Genomic DNA, 22,627 nt, shown 5'->3' on the forward strand with positions numbered 1-22,627 from the left:
ATTCTGGGTAGGCTGCTCATGTGTTTACGGGTTGCCATAGTGATGCGCGAAGTGAACATGGCTGGAGAGTGCCTAAGAGAATCTGGACCTCTAACCCTGTGGGATCAGATATGCCAAGGTACCGACATATTCCGTAGGTTTCGGAATGTTCTTCAATATATTAAATGATGCATTGTGATTAGCAAAGCTCCTTCCCTTCAGTGGCCCAATGTGTGACAAATGGCCACATTTCACTGTCACTTTCAGAGTTCTACAGTAAAGTCAATTTATATAATCTAAAGAGAGCTCACAGTTCTATAGATTGGGCCTGCCTGAAAGAACTACTTTGACTCCTGCTGTCCCTATAAATTGCTACACTATAGAATACACTCCTCTCTCTCTCTCTCTGTGGTGGATGTGCTGGCAGGTACATTAGATAGTCTGAAGAAATGGCTGGATGGTAAGATTGCCATTTTCAAGTGAGGAATTAACTTTACGCCTGGGGCAAATGATAAAAGCCGTCAACATTCCTCAAGAATTTATTTAGTTAAACTTGAAAATGCTAAACTTTATGGCGGTCATAATGTATATCATTTTTCAACCTCATCTACTGTGTAACTAGTGTTAATATTAATCACAATCATTATTATTATTATCATTTATGTATAAAGCACCAACATATTCCGCAGCGCTGTACAATTAGTGGGTTTCATGAATTGGACATACAGAGTAACATATAAAGCAATCAATAACTGATACAAGAGGTGAAGCCCAAAAGAGCTTACAATCTACAAGGAGAAAGGGTTGAGACAAAAGGTGTGGGATCATTGCAATTATTGAAAATGTTTGAAAGACAGAAGTCAGCTTTATATGTATTATTATTCTTTTTAACTTCCTAAATTAGCAGTGCTCTACTGGACACTTCACCTCCCACCCTCACTTTTTAAGTAATACCCTCCCCTATACAGGGCTCCCTACTCCCCTTGTACACTACTGTGTAAAAATCCTTGTCCCCTTTGTACCAGCTTTCTAAATGTAAAGTAGCGCAGCAGGGTTGGTTTGGCAATATTTGGAGCCAGACACTGAATATGATGCAGGCAAACATGACAATCGCCAACCTTGCTGTACAACTATGCATTTAGAAAGCAGATGTGGGGTGAGGGGGCACACTAGAGTGAAAACACACAGCTACCCCAGGCTGGTGCGCTTTTCTCCTAAAAGGGGCACCAGTAAACATATTCTTACATCCTAAAGAGCACATCCATCTGGTTGTTGATTGCAGTGTAAGAGCTAAACTACATGAGAGATTTTTCAGGATGGTGTTAGATCGACAGAATGGATCCAACCCGTCAGATGTAGTTGCATGGGTTAAAAAACAATCGGACTGATACAAAAAACGGATGTGTAAACTACATATCCGATTCGTCTATTGGAAGTGAATGCTGCATGCTGCATCTTCAGATAAAATCTGATGGTGTCTGACGAACTTTTTTTTCTCATTGAGATACACTGACTGTAAGATGAGAATGCAGGAACAAAACGCTTCATCCAACTTTATCTGATTTGACTTACATTACAGCTGTGGAGATCAGATTTTGTAGGATCCTACAAAATCTTGTGCTGTTGCATAACAAGAATTGCCAGGATCAAATTTAGTCAAGTTTAGCTCTAATACAGAAAAACAAAAATTTCACAGTAATATCCCGTTTTTAGCTAAGAGCACAACCAGAGCTAAGGGGTTAACTACCAAATGCATTTGTCCCTGCCAAACTTTTGTATGACACTGGGTGACTTGTCCCAGGATAGGTTCTTATAGAGTCGCCAGCACATCCTAGCCCTGCTACTGATGTAGGCTCAGTTCTCAGTATTAAAAATACAAAGCTAAAAAAATAAAATACATGAAAAAACAAAATACTGAGCAGATGCAGTATAAAAACGTGGGTCGTTGGGGCCCATGAGGGCCAGGGCCCACTGGGTTTATTCTAAATATGGCTGTGAACTACAAAACACTAAAGAGATCAGCAGAGTAACAGTGAATGAGGTGTTATGATTGTCAGAAAGAAAAAAAAAGGGTTCTTTGTTATCTTTCATGCTTATTATGATTAAAAAACACATTACATCAAGGCTGTCCAATTGAACTCTCACAAGTCAGAGTTAATTTTAAACGGTCAAAGCTAGCTCATTTAGAAAGTCCCAATATGGAGATCACCCTGGGTCAGAAGAGGCTACATGATCCAATGCATAGGCCTGTACTGTGTATGTTGTACAAAAGAGATTACATTCATATATTGTAATGCAGCCAGATGTGATTGGGTCATGCAACACAAATTATATTTATATATAAATAAATGGGTACCTCCCAAACCAGTCATTGGAGACAGCCATTCTTATATACAGCTGAGATCATAATAACATATAGATCAGTATTTGTTCAGAGAAAAACCTGAACCTAATTAAACCTTGACTACGAATCACTTTATATAAAAAAACAGAAATGTTCCATGAGATGTGTGTTAAACCCCACGTAAATGCCACTAAAGGCAAATGCAAAGGCACAGGGATATATTAATTAATGGGTGAAAACAGATCTCACCACAGTTTGACAGAGGGAAATTCTCTCCATACAATTGTATGGGATTTTTTATTTTATCGAATGGCAAAAGTGATACTGTACCCCATGATAAATACACCCCTACAAATCCTACATGAGTGAACAGAAGGCTGTGACATTTCCCTCTGGTGAACTCTACTATTGTCATCCTTTAATATATATTCTGCCAGGGAGTTACAAGAATGGCCAGTCTCATAGTTGCAGATTATAGTTTAAAACAACAAAAATTAGTCAAAGTAAAAAATGATGAAGTGGTCATTGACTATGATATTTTTTTGCTGACCAAAACCAAATGTATTAATGGCCAGTATGAAATTGTGTGTGACCACTTCCTTTGTAAACTTCAATTAATAAAAAGAAGGGCGGTTTAAAGGGCAAACAAAATCCTCCAGAAAAATATTATTAGGATTACCAATGCCATAGTATATAGTAACTTGCCCATTCCAGCAGCTCAGTATAACCCTATAATCTGCCCTTCCATGATTCTAATCATAGCCTGCTTCTGTCTAACCATAAAGAGCTCAGGAATGGATCCCTATAGAGCAGTGCTAAATGCATATTGCAATCACAGCTGTTATTGGTATTGAAAAACTTTCCAAGCAACAAAGATCACTGCAGGTGTAAGCCCCGCAAACTCTTGAACCACTGAAATGGAGAGTATTGCTAAGTATTACTGTAACTCAGTGATCCCCAACCAGTGGCTCAGGGGCAACCCCTTGGATGTTTCTCTCAGTGCCCCCAATCCGGCCTCGGGGAGCCCCATTCTCAAATTCGGCCCTGAGAGCATGTGCAGTGAATCAGCAGAAAAGCTACTGGGGCATATTTGGAGGTACAGATCATCCCTGCTAAAGGGTGACAGTTGCCTTGGGCTGGTACAGAACACCAAATCATATTATACAAAAGTATTGCCACACTTTTTTTAACCTTTCATTCTCCTTTAAAGAAGAAAGGTTAAATCTCTAGGAGGTGCCAAATGTTAGGCACCCCCCAGTCGTTATTATCACTTACCTGATACCCCGGACTGGTGCTCCTGTTAGCAGATAACTGTACCGGCCCAGGTACCTCTGAGCAAACATCACATCAATGTTGCATGCGCAGCTGTATGAAAAGTCAAATTTTAAAAACCTCTGCTGCCAAGGCCATTGAAGAATGAAAAGAGAAATGCTCAATCAATTTTAATGTGTAAGAACTTTATTTCATTTTCTACAGTTCTATATATAATAATAATAATAATTATAATAATATTCTTATAAAGGATGTAAAGGGTGATGAGCCAGCTGTGAGCAAGATATACTGTATATTCCAGCTCTGCATTTGTTCCTTCCTTCCTGCATATTGTACATATGATGCTGATGTGTCTCTCTGTTTAGAGTATGAGATGGAGCAACCTTTAATTCCCACGGAATATAAATCAACAGGAAAACTGTTCATGTCTGTAAGTACAAACAGAATGATTTATTTGTCCATTCAGGCTACAAAGCCTACTAACTCAGGCCAAAGTCAGGGAAGAATTTAATCTGCCTAAAAACACCTCTGGTAAAATAAAATGGCAATGCTTATTCTGTGTCCAGCACAATATGTAACAGTGTATATAATGATGTTTTACAATTGTCAACTCCCACGCATATGCAAAAGTGCAGGTATGTGTAAGGGACAGGAAATTCTCTGTCCTCTATCTTTTGTCAGGGTAGATTTGCCCTTTAACTAAATACCACCCTAAAGGTGTCCATACACGGGCAGATTTAAGCTACTGATTTGAGTCCTTTAGACCAATTTGGCAGCTTATCTGCTCGTGTATGGGGCCCTTGATGGTCCATGTATAGTCCCTGGACTCCTGCTATACAAATATGGCAGCCCCCTCACTGAGGAACATGGGGACTGGATGTATAAACAAAATAAACAAAATCATTGGGCACATAGTTTTATGGCAAAATGCTAAAGCTCATGCAAAGACGTAATGATATATTTAAAAGCAGTTTAGTTTCAGGTGTCAGTTTCTCTTTAATATAGTTTTTAAAGTAAATTATGTGTGCTGGTATGTTTTAATTATTGAGCTGCCTGAAACTAGCCCATTTTTTGCATTTTATATTATTTCTTGTATTCTTAATGTCATTTTTTTCAAGAATTTTATCTTCAACTGTGCAGATCAGTGATACACAGAACTTATGTGAAGAGAATTCCAGTATACCTGCCAGAGGTCATAAATTACAGCATTTACAACAGACAGATCATAAGACATGTAAGTAAATGCATACTGTGAGCCCTCTTTGCATTGCAGACCTGTTTATGCATACATATGGTTTCCAGCTGAAGTGTTTCCTTTAGCCTTAAAATTATAACGTAATGTTTTGTACATAAACATATACCCCAGTATGTAGTAAAATACACTATATTTGCCCAGTATCAGTAACCCATAGCAACCAATAAGATACAGGTGACCAGTAAATGTACCTTTAGCAAAGGCATCCAAAGCATTTTGAATACCACCAGTGAAGAACTCAATATCACCCCTGTACTATGAGAAATTCACAAGATAACTACTCTTTGTTTCTGAGAAAACCTTTTGCTCCTTTTTCAGTGAATATCTTGTAATCTCCTTTGTAGATAAAATGCTCATTTTTAGATTGGCTTTTGTATGAATTGCACCTAGTGACTAGCATACACTTTATTTTATTCCATTCATCCATATTGTTCTACTGTTCCATAACAAACATTTTGAATTTCACAATCTTTTATTGGCCACTATGGTTTAGGTTCTCCCCAGGAATACTTGGAAAGGTACATATTTCCCATCTTGCTGCCAGGAATGGCTGAAATGTTGATTGAAGCGGAGAAGGAAAAGTGCTTTCAGGTAAGTTCTTATCCTGTTGGACATGGCTTAAGTCTGACTGTTGATAGCTTTGCTTGTGCCTGTAACATAAACAATATACTAATTAGTGATAGATTAAGGGCTCTGGCACACGGGAGATTAGTCGCCCACGACAAACCTCCCTGTTGGCGGGCGACTAATCTCCCCGAATTGCCATCCCACCGGTGAAAATGTAAGTCGCCAGTGGGATGGCACAAGCTGCACAGGCGATTTCGGCAAATCGCCGAAATTGCCTCACCAGAGCCCTTAAAAGTAAGATCTTAAAGAAAAGTAAAATAAGGGGACTATATTTTTTTGTTTACTTATGTAACTAATTACCCTTGAGGTTTGTAGATGGACAATGAATATTATAAAGACAAGACATAGGAATACATAATCCTCTGCAGGGTCAGACTGGGCTTTAGGGACACTGGGAAAAAACCCGATGGGCCCCTCCAACCCCTGCTGCTTTTCACTGCACTCCCTCCCCTGATAGCAGCAAAATATAAGGTAAACACATGGGGGGGAAAAGGGCCTCCTCATGGGGCCTCTGGGGTAGAAGCCCCCATGGGCCTCTCACATCCCATCCTATCTGACCCTGTTCTCCTGTGGCACTACCTGCTGCTTCAGTGTGTTTAGGTTGTACAGTACTACTGAATGCTGTATATTTCTATTCATACTATGTACTTGTATGTGTTTATATTCAGGTCAAGAAACAGCCATGTCTGACCGTAGCCTTAGGGTGAAGACACATTGGGCTACTAGTAGCAGCTACTTTTTCATAGCTACTAAACTCCAGAAAATACCCTGCCATAGATAATACTGACAACTGCCTCTGATAAAACACACATAGAGACAATTATCAGTAAATGATCAGCATTGTCTGTTTTAGTAGGCACAACAAGTAGCTGCTACTAGTAGCTCTGTGTGTCTTTACCCTAAAGCTGTGTTAAATATTTTGAGTTTGCCCCAACTGCAGTGCTCAGAAGTTTTAGATAGTATAGAATACATCAATATCATTATTTAGCAAGGTAGGTAGGGCTATACATTGCCAGGCAAACAGACCACATACAGTGGCTTGCAAAAGTATTCGGCCCCTTTGAACTTTTCCACATTTTGTCACATTACAGCCACAAACATGAATCAATTTTATTGGAATTCCACGTGAAAGACCAATACAAGGTGGTGTACACGTGAGAAGTGGAACGAAAATCATACATGATTCCAAACATTTTTTACAAATAAATAACTGCAAAGTGGGGTGTGCGTAATTATTCAGCCCCCTGAGTCAATACTTTGTAGAACCACCTTTTGCTGCAATTACAGCTGCCAGTCTTTTAGGGTATGTCTCTACCAGCTTTGCACATCTAGAGACTGAAATCCTTGCCCATTCTTCTTTGCAAAACAGCTCCAGCTCAGTCAGATTAGATGGACAGCGTTTGTGAACAGCAGTTTTCAGATCTTGCCACAGATTCTCGATTGGATTTAGATCTGGACTTTGACTGGGCCATTCTAACACATGGATATGTTTTGTTTTAAACCATTCCATTGTTGCCCTGGCTTTATGTTTAGGGTCGTTGTCCTGCTGGAAGGTGAACCTCCACCCCAGTCTCAAGTCTTTTGCAGACTCCAAGAGGTTTTCTTCCAAGATTGCCCTGTATTTGGCTCCATCCATCTTCCCATCAACTCTGACCAGCTTCCCTGTCCCTGCTGAAGAGAAGCACCCCCAGAGCATGATGCTGCCACCACCATATTTGACAGTGGGGATGGTGTGTTCAGAGTGATGTGCAGTGTTTTCCGCCACACATAGCGTTTTGCATTTTGGCCAAAAAGTTCAATTTTGGTCTCATCTGACCAGAGCACCTTCTTCCACATGTTTGCTGTGTCCCCCACATGGCTTGTGGCAAACTACAAACGGGACTTCTTATGGTTTTCTGTTAACAATGGCTTTCTTCTTGCCACTCTTCCGTAAAGGCCAACTTTGTGCAGTGCACGACTAATAGTTTTCCTATGGACAGATTCCCCCACCTGAGCTGTAGATCTCTGCAGCTCGTCCAGAGTCACCATGGGCCTCTTGGCTGCATTTCTGATCAGCGCTCTCCTTGTTCGGCCTGTGAGTTTAGGTGGACAGCCTTGTCTTGGTAGGTTTACAGTTGTGCCATACTCCTTCCATTTCTGAATGATCGCTTGAACAGTGCTCCGTGGGATGTTCAAGGCTTTGGAAATCTTTTTGTAGCCTAAGCCTGCTTTAAATTTCTCAATAACTTTATCCCTGACCTGTCTGGTGTGTTCTTTGGACTTCATGGTGTTGTTACTCCCAATATTCTCTTAGACAACCTCTGAGGCTGTCACAGAGCAGCTATTTGTACTGACATTAGATTACACACAGGTGCACTCTATTTAGTCATTAGCACTCATCAGGCAATGTCTATGGGCAACTGACTACACTCAGACCAAAGGGGGCTGAATAATTACGCACACCCCACTTTGCAGTTATTTATTTGTAAAAAATGTTTGGAATCATGTATGATTTTCGTTCCACTTCTCACGTGTACACCACTTTGTATTGGTCTTTCACGTGGAATTCCAATAAAATTGATTCATGTTTGTGGCTGTAATGTGACAAAATGTGGAAAAGTTCAAGGGGGCCGAATACTTTTGCAAGCCACTGTAACCAAGCTCAGTGCCCTTAAAATATTATGTGCTGCTGTGTAGTTCTCCAATTCTATTGGATAACACAGTGTTATTTGTCAGATAGCAGACTGATGGCAGATTGAAGCTCAGCACCACTGAAAACCACTAGGCACAGGTTTTGTCCTTTGTCATAAGTCCTGCTGAATAGTTAATAATATGGAACGGCATGTTCTGGTTGATGAGATAGATAGGTGGGTGTATTGCACCCACAAAAAAAAGTAGTTGACATCCTCTTGGATATAATATATATTGAGCTTTTGTTTGATTATATGACAGTCCCTGAAAAGCTTTGATGCATTCAGTGGCCATATTATGTATGGTAACATGAAATGTCTGGATGAGAGGGTGGACCCTAAGAAGAACTCAAACAAAGCCACAACAGACACTTTCATATCAGCAAATAAGATATATTCATATATCCCGTATCTATTCTATGAGTTAGACGCAAGAGAGATATAACTTGTAAAGGGCTGCTGCTATACAATATAAACAATACATCCATACAAAATAACTGAGCTTTTTTTTCTAAGCCTTTGGTTCCCCTTTAAATGTCTTAGCCACTCATAAACATTTTTATTCAAAGGCTAAGTGAAAGATAAATATTGCTATGAACGGGTTTAGTTGTGTATTGCAGTAGAATTTGACAAGCAAGCTGTATTTCAGGGACTGAGAGGAATATTTAAATAGAGATTGCAATGATTAATGACATGCTATTCACAATATCGATTCATATCCAATTTCCTTTTATTCCCCTTTATAATTAAGAGAATCTCTTCTCTTAATGTAGCACATCTGAAACACTAACAAGAGCACAGTGGCCCGTCAGAGTCCTTTAATGTTCCTTCTTGATTTTTTTGAATTCCTTTGAAATGTTTAGGTAATTCTATACATTACTGCAGGTATTATCTACAGTACTACTGGGAAACAGCAGCTATTCCATACTGAAAAGAACAGTGAATTGGTCCCGCAGGTCATTTGAGTTTATTCCAGAATAGGTGGCAATAGCTGGCATTTATGACCTCAAGAGTAGTTGCGGTAGCAATAAAATGTACTCAGTCACTGCATGAATTGATGCTATTCATTAAAGGTAATTTAATAAATCACCATTCACTTGCACATTTTAACAGCAAGCACCATTGCTTCAGCCGGTCTGTTGAGATGAATTGCAAGCAGATACGCCAACTGACGCAGGGAAACCCTTGAACAGAAATTCCCACTACAGCCAGCATCAATACTTGCAGTGGCATTGTGCCTAAAGAATCGGGCACAGATGTGATTTTGACCCAGAGGGCTGGATATCATGCTATTCAGAGATTTATAATTTTGCAATTTAGGGGAATTTCTGTCACAATCTTTCCCATTTTGATGCATCATAAATAAGGGAACCAAGCTCTCCGCTGGAATTATGAGAAAAAAATGCAGCATTCCAGATTTGCATTCAGAATGGCACTCTGCACACTGCTCTTGTGGTTGTAAATGATCAGTGTTGTCCTACTGCTGACTATAGTCAGCCACATGTTTCTTATATTTCACATATATTTGTATATATTAGTAAGTAACGCATCATCATTTACAGCATATTTACAGGTATGGGACCTGTTATCCAGAATGCTTCATACCTTAGGCGTTCCAGATAAAAGATCTTTCCATAATAATTTAAACATTAAACAAACCCTGTAGGATTATTTTGCCTCCATTAAGGCTTAATTATATCTTAGTTGGAATCAAGTACAAGCTACTGTTTTATTATTACAGAAAAAAGGGAATAATTTTTAAAAATGTGAATTATTTGATAAAAATTGAGTATATGGGAGATGGCCTTTTTATAATTCTGAGCTTTCTGGATAATGGGTTTCTGGATAACAGATTCAATTCCTGTACTAAAGTGCAAAATGTTGAATTTGATGGGAATTAGTGTGGATGCTTCTTAGGGCAAGGCAGACGGGGGGGCTTTGTCACCTATGGAAGAGGTGATTTCTCACTGAGTGCCCATGTGCCATCGGCCTTAATGTTCACCAGTAAACAAAGATTTGCAAAGGAGGTGTAGATTCTTTGGCCTGGGCAGAGTAACATATGCCAGTAAGTTGTGCTGTATATTTTTAGAAAATGTAAATTCAGTACCTCTTGTGCTGGTTATAGGCTGTATTTTTTGTAAGTATTTGTTTCTGTTTTTTTGTATTGTAATAATAATAACAATAATAATACAGTCCTTTTGCCTTTAAACCTTAAACGCTAAATAGTGTTTTATTTCACCAGTAGAGGTCAGTAAGATAAATACAATACCCTAGTATAAGGACCAAGAAGAGAGCTGATTGCAGTGACATCCATCAATACAGTACTCAGCAGGAATGCACTTTGAATGTCTATGCCAGCCACAGCTTCCTAGTTGGTGTGTGTGCACGCTGTCCTGCTGTCAGTGTAAGACATGTGTGCTATTCATTTCCCTTATACTTTTCCCATTTGTATCACTGACAATGAGTGTGAAGACCGAAAGAAGACATGCATTTCATGGCCATCAGACTTAGGCAACAGGAATATGCGGGCGAGCCTTGCATAGAAAGAGAAGCAGCTAAACAAGGAAAGAGCAGATGCTCCAGCCGACACTGCAGAGCTCTGTCACCAAAACAAAAGCAGCCAGACGTATAATGGTCTGATGCACACAGGAGCTTTTAAGCAATTGATTAGGGGACAATGACACTGATATTGTAGCAAACCCCATTTCAATCAAGGTATGAAAGAGGCTAGCGTGAGAATCCTAACCCACACTGCTGCTTTCCTCTTTCCATAATAAGTCAGTCTGTCTGTCTGTGAATGCTTCCCAGGCTGCTATTGTGTTGCAGGACCACGCTGAAAATGTAGAGGTTAATATATCCCAAATTACATGTGGGAACATTCAAAATACCCCTGGAAATTGCAAATACCCCAAAAGCATCTCTCTGAGAATGTTGGCGACAACATGATAAGCACTGTTACCTAGGCAAGGGAGGAACCATCAAAGGAAATGCTCATTTGTTTTTGTTTGTTTTTCTATTGCAGGCAACTATATAAAAAAATAAAAAATAACACATACCTGTTTATAAGCAGGAATTATTTTAAAGAGGAACTGCACCCAAATGTTTTTGCATTATGATAGAAAATATAATATATAATTATATATTATAAAATATAATTCAACAGTAACAGAATTTACCACTAATTAAAAATGTAAGTGGTTTTGAAGTTTTTTGTTCAGGGAATTGCTAATGTTAGTCATCCGCAACAAATCTCCCTGTTCGCGGGCAATTAATCTCCCCGAAGTGCCATCCCACCGGCAGCTTAACGGCCCGTGTAGGGGCAGAAACGACGCCCATACCCGATATTTGGCCTGAAATTGGGCAGATATCGATCGGGCAGGTTAAAAGATTCAGTCGGATCGGGGACCACATCGGCTCGTTGTGCGGTGCCCGAACCGACTGCCCCATTGCCACCATTATAATTCAAACGTTTGGCCCTAGGGCCAAACGATCGAATTAGCCTACACATTCCCCAATATCGCCCACCCATAGGTGGGGATATCGGGTGAAGATCCGTTTGCTTGGCGACCTCGCCAAGCGAGCGAATCTTCACGTGTATGGGGACCTTTACGCAGCACTTTACAGAGATTATACATTATTCATACAAGTCCCTGTCCCAGCAGACCTAACAAGCAGTGAGCTAATTTGCACACAGTACGGTTTATCAGGAGCCTGTTAAACTGCCTGTATGTTTTTAAAGTGTGGGAGGAAAGCAGAAAACCAAGAGAAAACCCATGCAGACATAGGGAGGACATACAAACTCCTTGCAGATAGTGCCCTACTCAAATCAAGTCCCCAAACTGCAGGGCAGAAGTGGTACCCCCTGAACCACCATGCTAATGAAAGCAGTATTTGTCTGTCCCTTCCTGCTCTCTGCACTGCTGATTCTGGCTTTTGGAACAATGTAGCAGAAGCCAACTGATTAAAATACCTGTGAAGAAGCATGCAAGATATTGTGGGAGTCTTGTCTTTAGAAGAGCTGGTTTCTGCTTCCTTGTTTCAAGCATGTGACCCAGCAATAATATTTGCAAATGACTGTAAACTTTTGAAATTGTTTGCTTAATTAAGGGGTCCCCAATCTTTTATATGCGTAAGCCACATTCAAATGAAAAAAGTGTGAAAAAGTTTTTTGAAGGTGCCAAATAAGGACTGTGATTGGCTATTTGGTAGCCCCATGTGGACTGCTAGCCTGCAGGAGGCTCAGCTTGGAGTAAAACTGTGTCTCTGGGTTTTCAAAACTCCAAGCAAGAAATAAGAAAAAGAAAATAAGAAAAATAAGCACTTGCTTTGAGGCCACTATTAGCAACATTCAAGGGCTTTGTGAGCATGTTCCTCATGTTCCTCACGAACCACTTGTTGGGGATCACTGGATTAATAGATATTGGAAAGAAATTCAGGGTGGAGTTTTATTTGTCCAATGTTACTGGAGTATATTTATCGAAAGAGAGGCCTGGTTGGTTATTATTTTGTCAATTCATTTACTGTATTTTGTAGGTGAACCTGCAAAATTTTGGCATACTGATACACTAGGAGATTAGTCACCAGCAATAAATATCCTGCATTGCAGGCGACTAATCTAAAGGAAAACATATGTGTTGCTTTGTTTTTTCCGAAGTTGCCTCGCAAGGAAACTTCAGGCGGTTTGGCAATTTACATCATTGTTGGTGGGAAAGAATTTGCGGGAGATTTGTTGCCTTTGGTAGAACAGTTTTATCACAGATGACTAACCTCCTCACATGTCATTGCTCTTAGACACCTAAGTTTATGAAGATCAAGCTGTAGCTGACCTTTATATCATAGCGGTCTGCAAAAGACAGATGCAGTTGTAAGTGATACCTTATAAATAGTGTTTATCACCAATGTATCTATTCTTCCTTATCTACATACGTTTAATGGCATACAGAGCATGATTTCCATTCCCCTAACCTTTTTTCCTGCACAGATGCCACCTATTCTAGAAAAAAATACTGCCTTTTCTATATTTTTATTTCTGCCCTAATACTATTGATATCAAGCTTCATTTTTTTTTACCAGCCAGACTTAAACAATACCAGCCCTATTTCCTGCCTAGGCTACATTTATTACACTATAAACAATGAAAATAATGACCCCCACTCCTGTGACCTCGTGAGCACCCATAGTTTTTTTGGAAAAATCAGATCAGATCAGAGCAGTGGGTGGCTAGCAAGAGGAATAATGTTTAGTTCAAGTTCAGAAGATAAAACATTCCAATGCTCCAGTTGGACTTTCTTCTTTATTCTACTAGAAAGTATTATGATGTTTCATTTGAGCATCATGATACACTTATATATGTTTATTGGTAGAAGATATTTCGTATGTTTGGAGTGACTGTAGCTTGTAATACACAGTTGGCCTATAGTCTGTAACAGCCGGATGCATAGTGGTGGTCTGTAACAAATTATGAGTAGAACTTGGTTGTATCACGATTTTGCAAATCTGGAAAGTATCCAGATCCCTTACTTCATGGATGAATGATGCAGCTGGTCCTTTATCTCCCTCTCCCCACTCCATCCCATTACAAAGCAGATACTTAGAATAATGAAAGGCTTAATGATAGGTATTATGAGAAACAATTATGGCTTCGTGCTTATCTTTTCAGAGGATGTACCCTATTTTTCTGCATCTTGTTATCTTATTTAGTATTAACTAGAAGGTGAATGAGCCATTGCTTCTGTCTTTCACTGAAATTCTGGCATTATTGATAAAATCATATTAAGACTCCTATATGGTTCTATCTTCATTGACATAATCTTAATTGAAAGGAAAATGAAAGTTCCTGTGTAATTCCATGTTCACTGACATAATTTGGCATCATTGCTTAGTTATATTAACATTAATATAATAATTATTATTAATAAATTACGGTATACCTCCACTTAAAATTTCAAGCTCAATGCTATGCCATTAATTAATTAGTGATGTGTCTATTTAATAACACATTAAAATGTGACAATTGCCAATTATACTCTGATTTCCAAGCATTTGTCCAGCACAGACCAAATCGCCTGTCCCAACAGCACTGCATGGAATGAATTGTTTTGCAGCAACGTTTCATGAGATGTAAAAGACAAATAGGCTTTTAATTTTCCACAGTAACTGATTTAACCTAGTTATATAAATATCCTGCTTCCCTTTCCACTGTGTCTGCAGATAAAGCAAGGTTACTGCAAATCACACTTAGTGCTACCCAAATACATAACCCTAGGGGTACTTATCCCCATCCCATTCTAGCACAGGAGCAGGCAAGTACCTACATTTATATTATATAAATGATATAAAAGATGACTACACATAGCCCAGTAAAGGAGTGATATTCATACCATCCTGATGACTTCCTTATTAAAGGTAGCTATTAATGTAAATGTGCCTGCTTGTTCATATTGGCTGGTCTTAGTGCTCAGATCCATTTTTTATACCTAATGCATTAAGAGCATTTCAATAATTGTGTCATGTCATTTGTCATTCCCTTTTTTTCCTTTGAAAAGCCCAGATTTGTAATTTTTGTTTGTTTTGTCAAGTTTTTTGCTTTGTTCATGATTCTAACTCCAGGACAGTCATTTATTTTGTGACTGCTGAGAGGAAGTCTAATGATGTTGCATGGGGATGACATGATATTTACCTTGAAAATAAGCCAACATAGTTTTTCTTTGTGCTACTTTACACTGGGAAATAAGGATGGCCTTATAACAGGAAGAGGCCCTGCAAGCTTGCCGGTGCTGGAAAAGCATCCAAGTTCAATTTGTCCTTTCAGCTGTTGGTGCTGCTTCAAGGGACAGCATGAGGCCAAACCACACTGTAAGCCCACCTTTGACTTCCTACTGAAAATAATGTGTAAATGTTATAGGCAATCTGAAATTGATATACAGTAAATACCTATAGTGCTTCTACAAGCTCTTTACATTCATTTTCTATCATAGTGGCTTCTGAGATCTTTGGGGTTTATACTGCTTCTTTTGGCTCTTGATTTATATAGACATTTTTTGTTGTTGTAGTTTGTTACGCATCAATGTCTGCTCCATCCCTACCTTGCACACATACTTTATGCTCCATTTCAGCAGAAACCTAATTCCCCTTTCTGTATGGTGTTTGTAGTCTGAGTGAAAACCAGACTGCCCATAACAGAGGATTCATACTCTAGTCTAGGCAGATAATGTTTTCATACCAGAACATGGCAACACACAAAGGATCCCTGGCCAAGCATTCACAGGATACTTGAATGAGCCAGTCCAGGCCTGAACTGGAAGTTTGTAGATGCTGGCAAGTGCCAGCGGGGCTGCTGTAAGAGGCCATACATAGACACTATTTATTGGGCTGGCAGGGGGCAGTTTGGGCCTCATTGTACTTAAAATACCAGGACCTATGGATCAGTGCACTTTACTCTTTACTCCTGTGGTGTTTTATCACAAGCTCACATTTGGATGCATATTTAGATTTTCTATAAAAAAATGTATGTTTTAATTTTTTACTCTTGTATTTCAGTTATAGAATAAGTAATGAAATGTATTGACTTCAAGTAGTAAAAATTGAGAGATAATCTGCAGTTTGTCAAACAGACAAGCAAAGCATTACTTGCAATCTTCCATAAAGGCATACATTCATGGACATTAATTATGAATAAGTAAGATAGCAGGTATGTTGTTTCCACTCTCAAATCATTAAAGTGAAACATAAAAACATATCTAAAGTAGATGATGTATAATAACCTCCATAGGTCAGTAACATAATAGGGTTCATTTACTGGGACTCAGGACACCACTAAGGGCCACAGAAGCAAGTCCCTTAATGCTCATTTAAAAAGCACTTTCGACCGGGGCCTGACAGCACTCTGCACTTTGTACTGGATGGATAATCTGAATGATGCACAACTTAGGGGACAGGAAGGGGGCCATTTGAGCCCTAAAGGGGCAAATAATTTGTTTCATTTCTAGTAGAAAACTGAAGATATGTTCCCAACGATCTCTTTGTCTTTCTGGCCCCACTCACGTAATTTTTAATAAAAGCATTTTACCTATACATTTATAAATACTGCTTCCACATGGTGGAACAATCTGACCTAGGCAGCGCCATTAAGCTAATGCCACATTGGGCGGGTTCTTGGTTCATCCAACTCCTTGGATGTTGCTCCCAATGGCCTCAAAGCAGGCAGGGGCATTCCAGGCCCCTTGGCCGACCTGAGGCAACCTTTCAGATGTTGCCCCCCTCGCACTTGACATTTACCTTTCTGAGTGTTGCAGAGGGGTGAGAGGGGCTGCATTTGCTCTCTTTGCATTAGCAGAAAATTTAGACATTTGAAGTTAATAGGAGCTGATTTTTGCCGCCCCTAGTAACCTGCAGGCTGTTGCCGCCTGGGGCAAGTTTCTCAACTCGCTTCATCGTAGCAGTGCCGCTGAAAGCAGGTGCTTATTTTTGAATTCCTGCCTTGACAGCAACTTTTAGTTGTAAAAGAACATGTATACTGCCAAACAGAGGCTACTGTAGGCTATCAGTCCACATAGCAGCTACCAAATAGCCAGTTGCTGCCCTTTTTTGGCCCCCTCAGGAACTTTTTTCGTGCTTGTTTTGCTCCCCAACAATTTTTACCTTTGAATGTGGCTCATGCTTAAAAAAAGGTTGAGAATATCTGGGTTAGACTATAACCAAGAAATAATCAGCATGGGAAAGTTGTGTTTTTTAGCATTTCTAACTGTATATTGAATAGATAGCTGTCCAGTTGCATGGTGCATTGTGTAACTCTTGTGGAATGTCTTGCTGTATTGTATCAGCCACATACTGATTAATCTTTTATCTCTCTTCGTGATGTGAAGTCCCTGTTGCTGATGGAGTTTGTCCAAACAAAGCACTAAAGAAAAAAGTAACAGTTTTTAAGTTCCATGAGGTTTTGGGGTGTGTATATAGGGAGATTAGATATTGTGGTTAAAGAGGAACACGACAGTTGTAATGGGAGTTTTACTGGTATCAAAATCAAAGCTGATCTCAGTCTGTAGCACAGAATAAGGAACATTTTTCTAGGAAACACCACATATCTCTTAACACTTATTACTTCAGTATAATGTCAATGGCTTTAATGAACACATAAATTACTTCAGGTGGAGCAAAGCGAAATTATGTAATTTGTGTTATTTTATTAAGGGATTGAGTATAATGTGGCAAAGGGATCCGAAAATGTAAAAAACTCAGCCTGTTTAAGATCAACCCTAGTTGACAAAATTCCGACATAAAGGCTGACATGAGGCATCGGACATCTGGCAGCATGCCATAGAAAACTACCTTCTAGTCATAGGAAAATGCCTGAATTATAGCCCTTACTAGATTCTATAAGTGTATACATTATGAGATAATGGTGATACAACAAACCTTCTTATTTATAATATACAGGTTGTATTTTAATTAAATTATCCAAATTTTTCTCTTTAATAATAAAACAATACCTTGTTCTTGATAGTAAATAAGCTGCATGTATCCATACATAATGTTATTTCATTTAATGTTTGGTGCAGGAAACAAATTTACACGGGGGCAACAAAGACAATGAATTTTAGGAAGGCAAATTTTAGCTCCTTAAGGGCAGCGCTTCAGGGCATAGATTGGGGCATTATGTTTTCTGATAAAAATACAGAGCAGAAATGGTTGTCATTTAAAATGATATTAAATCATTACTGTTCTCAATTTATTCCATTAATAAGAAAAAGTAGAAGTGTTAAGAATCACCCTATGTGGCTTAACTCTGAGGTAAAGAAGTTAATAGGGAGAAAAAGGAAAGCTTTTAAGAAATATAAGTCAGAGGGGACAGTAGCTGCGTTTAATGATTATAAACACTATAACAAGTGTTGTAAAACAGCAATCCGGAAGGCAAAGATAGAAAATGAGGAGCGCATCGCGGCCGAGGCCAAGACTAACCCCAAAAAGTTTTTTAAGTATATTAATAGTAAAAAGATGCAGGTTGAGGGTGTGGCCCCATTGAGTTATAATAACAATATGGTTACAGCGGATACAGAAAAGGCAGATGTGCTTAACCAGTTCTTTTCTTCTGTGTATACAGTAGAGGAGCCAGTGGGCCAAGTCCCACCCAATAGCTGCACTGTTGCCTCAGCTCCAACTACACAGTGGTTGGCGCAGGATATGGTGCTTAAAGGGTTACACACGATAAATGTAAACAAGGCACCTGGGCCAGATGGAATACACCCTCGGGTACTGAGAGAGCTAGGGGCAGAATTGCAGTGGCCCTTGTTTCTGATATTCTCAGACTCTCTTTCATCAGGTATGGTACCTAGGGATTGGAAGAAGGCGAATGTCATTCCCATATTTAAAAAGGGAGTAAGATCTCAGCCTGGCAATTATAGGCCTGTAAGTTTGACATCCGTGGTGGGCAAGTTATTTGAAGGCTTGTTAAGGGATCACATTCAAAATTATGTAGTGGAGAATGGCATTATGAGCAGTAATCAGCATGGCTTTATGAAGGACAGGTCATGTCAGACCAATTTAATTGCTTTTTATGATGAGGTAAGTAAGAAGCTGGACAGTGGGGATGCAGTAGATATCATCTATTTGGATTTTGCCAAAGCATTTGATACCGTTCCCCACAAACGACTGCTTTCTAAGCTAATGTCTATTGGTCTTAGTGAAGCCGTTTGCACATGGATAGAAAACTGGCTACAGGATCGGGTACAGAGGGTGGTTGTTAATGGTACATTCTCTACTTGGAATAAGGTCCTCAGTGGGGTCCCTCAGGGTTCTGTACTGGGTCCACTTTTGTTTAATTTGTTCATAAATGACTTAGGGGAGGGTATTATGAGTAATGTATCAGTGTTTGCAGATGACACAAAACTCTGCAGACCAGTCAATTCTATCCAGGATGTGACATCCCTGCAGCAGGATCTTGACCAACTGGCAATCTGGGCAGCTAAGTGGCAGATGAGATTTAATGTGGATAAATGTAAGGTCATGCACCTGGGATGTAAAAACATGCAAGCCCCGTATACCCTTAATGGGACTGCACTAGGCAAATCCATAATGGAGAAGGACCTTGGAGTCCTTGTAGATAATAAACTTGGCTGTAGCAAGCAATGCCAGGCAGCAGCTGCAAGGGCAAACAAGGTTTTGAGCTGTATTAAAAGGGGTATAGATTCACGGGAGGAGGGGGTTATTCTTCCCCTTTACAGAGCGCTGGTAAGGCCCCATCTAGAATATGCTGTTCAGTTTTGGTCTCCAGTGCTCAAACGGGACATTACTGAGTTAGAGAGGGTCCAGAGAAGGGCAACTAAGCTGGTAAAGGGTATGGAAAGTCTCAGTTATGAAGAAAGACTGGCCAAGTTGGGGCTGTTTACACTGGAGAAGAGGCGCTTAAGAGGTGACATGATAACTATGTATAAATATATAAAGGGATCATATAATAACCTTTCTAATGTTTTATTTACCAGTAGGTCCTTCCAACGGACACGAGGGCACCCACTCCGTTTAGAAGAAGGGAGGTTCCATTTAAACATTCGGAAAGGATTTTTTACAGTGAGAGCTGTGAAGTTCTGGAATTCCCTCCCCGAATCAGTCGTGCTGGCTGATACATTATATAACTTTAAGAAGGGGCTGGATGGATTCTTAGCAAGTGAGGGAATACAGGGTTATGGGAGATAGCTCTTAGTACTAGTTGATCCAGGGACTGGTCCGATTGCCATCTTGGAGTCAGGAAGGAATTTTTTCCCCTCTGCGGCAAATTAGAGAGGCTTCAGATGGGGGTTTTTTGCCTTCCTCTGGATCAACTAGTAGTTAGGCAGGTTATATATAGGCATTATGGTTGAACTTGATGGACGTATGTCTTTTTTCAACCCAACTTACTATGTTACTATGTTACTATGTTACTGGTGGCAAAACTAGCCTGTTGGGTTTGTTAAATGTTTAAACGATTTTTAAGTAGACTTAAAGTATGGGATCCAAATTATGGAAAGGTTCCTTATCCGAAAACCCCCAGGTCCCGAGCATCATGTATAATTTTATAAACTGGAGAGGAAGCTACTAGCATATGGGGTGAATTGTCACCTATGGTACTGAAGCCAACAAATCTTCCAAAATGCCTTCCCCTTAAGGTGGCCATACACGCACCGATAATATCGTCCGAAACCTTGTACGATATTCGGTGCGTGTATGGTATGTCGGCGAGTCGACCGATATCGCAGGAAGCTGCTGATATCGGCCGACTCGCCGATCGGGCCAGTTTGAAAATTTTGATCGGGCGCCATAGAAGGCGCCTGACCAAAATCTCCCTTCAGCACTGAATCGGCAGAAGGAGGTAGAAATCCTATTGTTTCTACCTCCTTACCTGCCGATTCAGCCCTGAATGGTGTGTGGCGGATCTGACGATGTTTTGTGCGAACGATGGTTGCACGAAACATCGTCAGATCGCCACATGTATGGCCAGCTTTAAAGGAGAACTACACCCCCCCAGCCATGAAAGGCCTGCCTCGACCCCCCTCATCTCTCCCTTATCACATACTCTGTAACTTAATAAACTGCCCCTGTTGCAAGCCCCAACCTAAAAATGCAGCACAGCTGCGTACCTGGGCGCCATCTTCTGTTCAATCGTAGAGGCTTTGGGTCTCACCGCGGACATGGCAATCAGGAAATCAGCGTCAACTGAGCATGCTAAAGCAGGGTCTATGACTACGGTGAGACCCAGGCCCAAGTACGCAGCTGCGCTGCTCTGCATTTTTAGGTTGGAGTTTGCGACAGGGGCAGTTTTTCAAGTTACAGTAAGACAGTAGAGTAAGAGATAAGAGAGAGATGAGGGGGGTCAAGGCAGGCCAGTTAAGGGGGCTTTTATAGCTGGGGGGGTGTAGTTCTCCTTTAAAATGCCTTCAGATCACTTCAAGTATAACACATTACCTGTGGCAATCCAGCTTTATTGCAGGAAAATGCAAAAGAAGGCAATTGAGAGTGAAAAAAAGATTAATAAGGTTGGTTATTCATCTCAGATGGAAAAGTTGCAGACATTGTGATTAATTTGCCTGTAAATAATTATTGTTCTGTGTTACACTGTTTCTAGCCCATATATGTTATTCAGTTTTGCTCTGTTGAAAATATGATTTACCAGTAGTGCATCATGGCTTTTAGTGAATTGTTCTGCAAAATTCTGTTTACAAAATTGCAAACTTGTTTCTTCAAGAAATGATATTCACACGCACAAATGCTACAAATAGCAAATTGTGAAGCTATGGTTAAACTGTTTTCTGGCACAAGACTGAGATGGAGACCTTGGGTTTTGGCCTAACAAAAGGAACACTGCAGAACAAGAATGTTTTCTCCCTTTGTGTGAAACTTCAGTGTAGCTTGTGGGATGTTTAAGGGCAGTTGAGACAAGCAACACATTTTATTGTGTGCTCCAGTCATGGAAAAGGGCTATTGTATCCTCAATAGGGCTGTTGTACATTGGACAGTGTGTGCAGCACATAAAAAAAAACTTTATTCTTCTCTTAAATGCAAACTGTTGCTGACATTATTCTCCAGTATGACAGTATTTTACAACATTCATAAATGTTACTGGTACCTTTTTGATGATCTTGCAGAAGTTAAAATATCTGAATTCAATAACATTGACTAGAAACAATCTCCTTTAGCAACGATAATTTTATGATCTCATTGGGGTTATTATGGTGCATTATGGGTGATTTTTTTTATCTGTTCTTCCTCTACAGAAGTCAATTATTTCTCTGCATTACAGACCATGATTGCTAATGGTAGTATTGTAATATTATTCTAGTATTAGATAATACACACAAATATGTGTTCCTATGCTCCATATCAATTGTCTTTTTTTTGTTTTTGGATAAATCCAATGTCTGTAAAGCCTTATTTCTTTTCCCCCCTGCCCTAAAAATCAACACCTGACAAGATCTCTTATCAATACCGAAAAGCTTCAGAGTTCAAGGCGAGGTAGAAAAATAGACATGCAATAGTTTACGTAGTTTATCTCCGAGCTAACAATTCACATTGTGAGTGTTTCCTGTGTTTTTTCCCTCAGTGTTAGAGTTATACACAGGTCATGCCAGAATAACATAAGTGCAGGTCGGCTATTTCCTAACTTTATCCAACAGCCCTGTTCAGCTGCTTGTATTGCTCAGTTCTGAACTGATGACCTTGGATATCTTTTTATCACCACAGCTATAAGGACGATGTTTGTCCTATTAAATAGCCTAAAGAATGCAAATGAACATGTTTGTCAAGAGAGAATTACTTACTCCAGTGCTGTCCAACTTCTGTTGTACCGAGGGACGGAATTTTTCCGACCTACGTGGTGGAGGGCCGATAATGGAAGCCAGTTTTGACCACTCCCCTTTTTTAAACCACACCCACTTGAAACCACACCCATGTTATTACATGACCATACCCATATTAATGGTTGTAGTACAGCAAAAACCTGCCATTCTCTGCCTT

At 39.8% G+C, this 22,627-nt stretch overlaps 1 protein-coding gene across 3 annotated transcripts in view; it reads left to right on the forward strand.

Annotated features, from left to right (window-relative positions):
• The window catches only part of iqck (IQ motif containing K), a 74,646-nt gene that overhangs the window by 8,765 nt on the left and 43,254 nt on the right, over positions 1-22,627 (forward strand). The window contains exons 1-4 of one of the 3 annotated variants that reach the window (XM_031893711.1): positions 7-133; positions 3,961-4,025; positions 4,736-4,829; positions 5,344-5,441. In XM_031893711.1, coding sequence (XP_031749571.1) covers positions 19-133; positions 3,961-4,025; positions 4,736-4,829; positions 5,344-5,441 — 372 coding nt within the window. In that variant the 5' untranslated portion in view covers positions 7-18. Of the gene's footprint in view, positions 1-6; positions 134-3,960; positions 4,026-4,735; positions 4,830-5,343; positions 5,442-22,627 lie in introns of those variants that run through there. The other 2 variants (XM_002932213.5, XM_031893712.1) reach the window with 2 other exon arrangements.

Source organism: Xenopus tropicalis, chromosome 9 (assembly GCF_000004195.4).
Source record: "Xenopus tropicalis strain Nigerian chromosome 9, UCB_Xtro_10.0, whole genome shotgun sequence".
Taxonomy (NCBI): Eukaryota; Metazoa; Chordata; class Amphibia; order Anura; family Pipidae; genus Xenopus; species Xenopus tropicalis.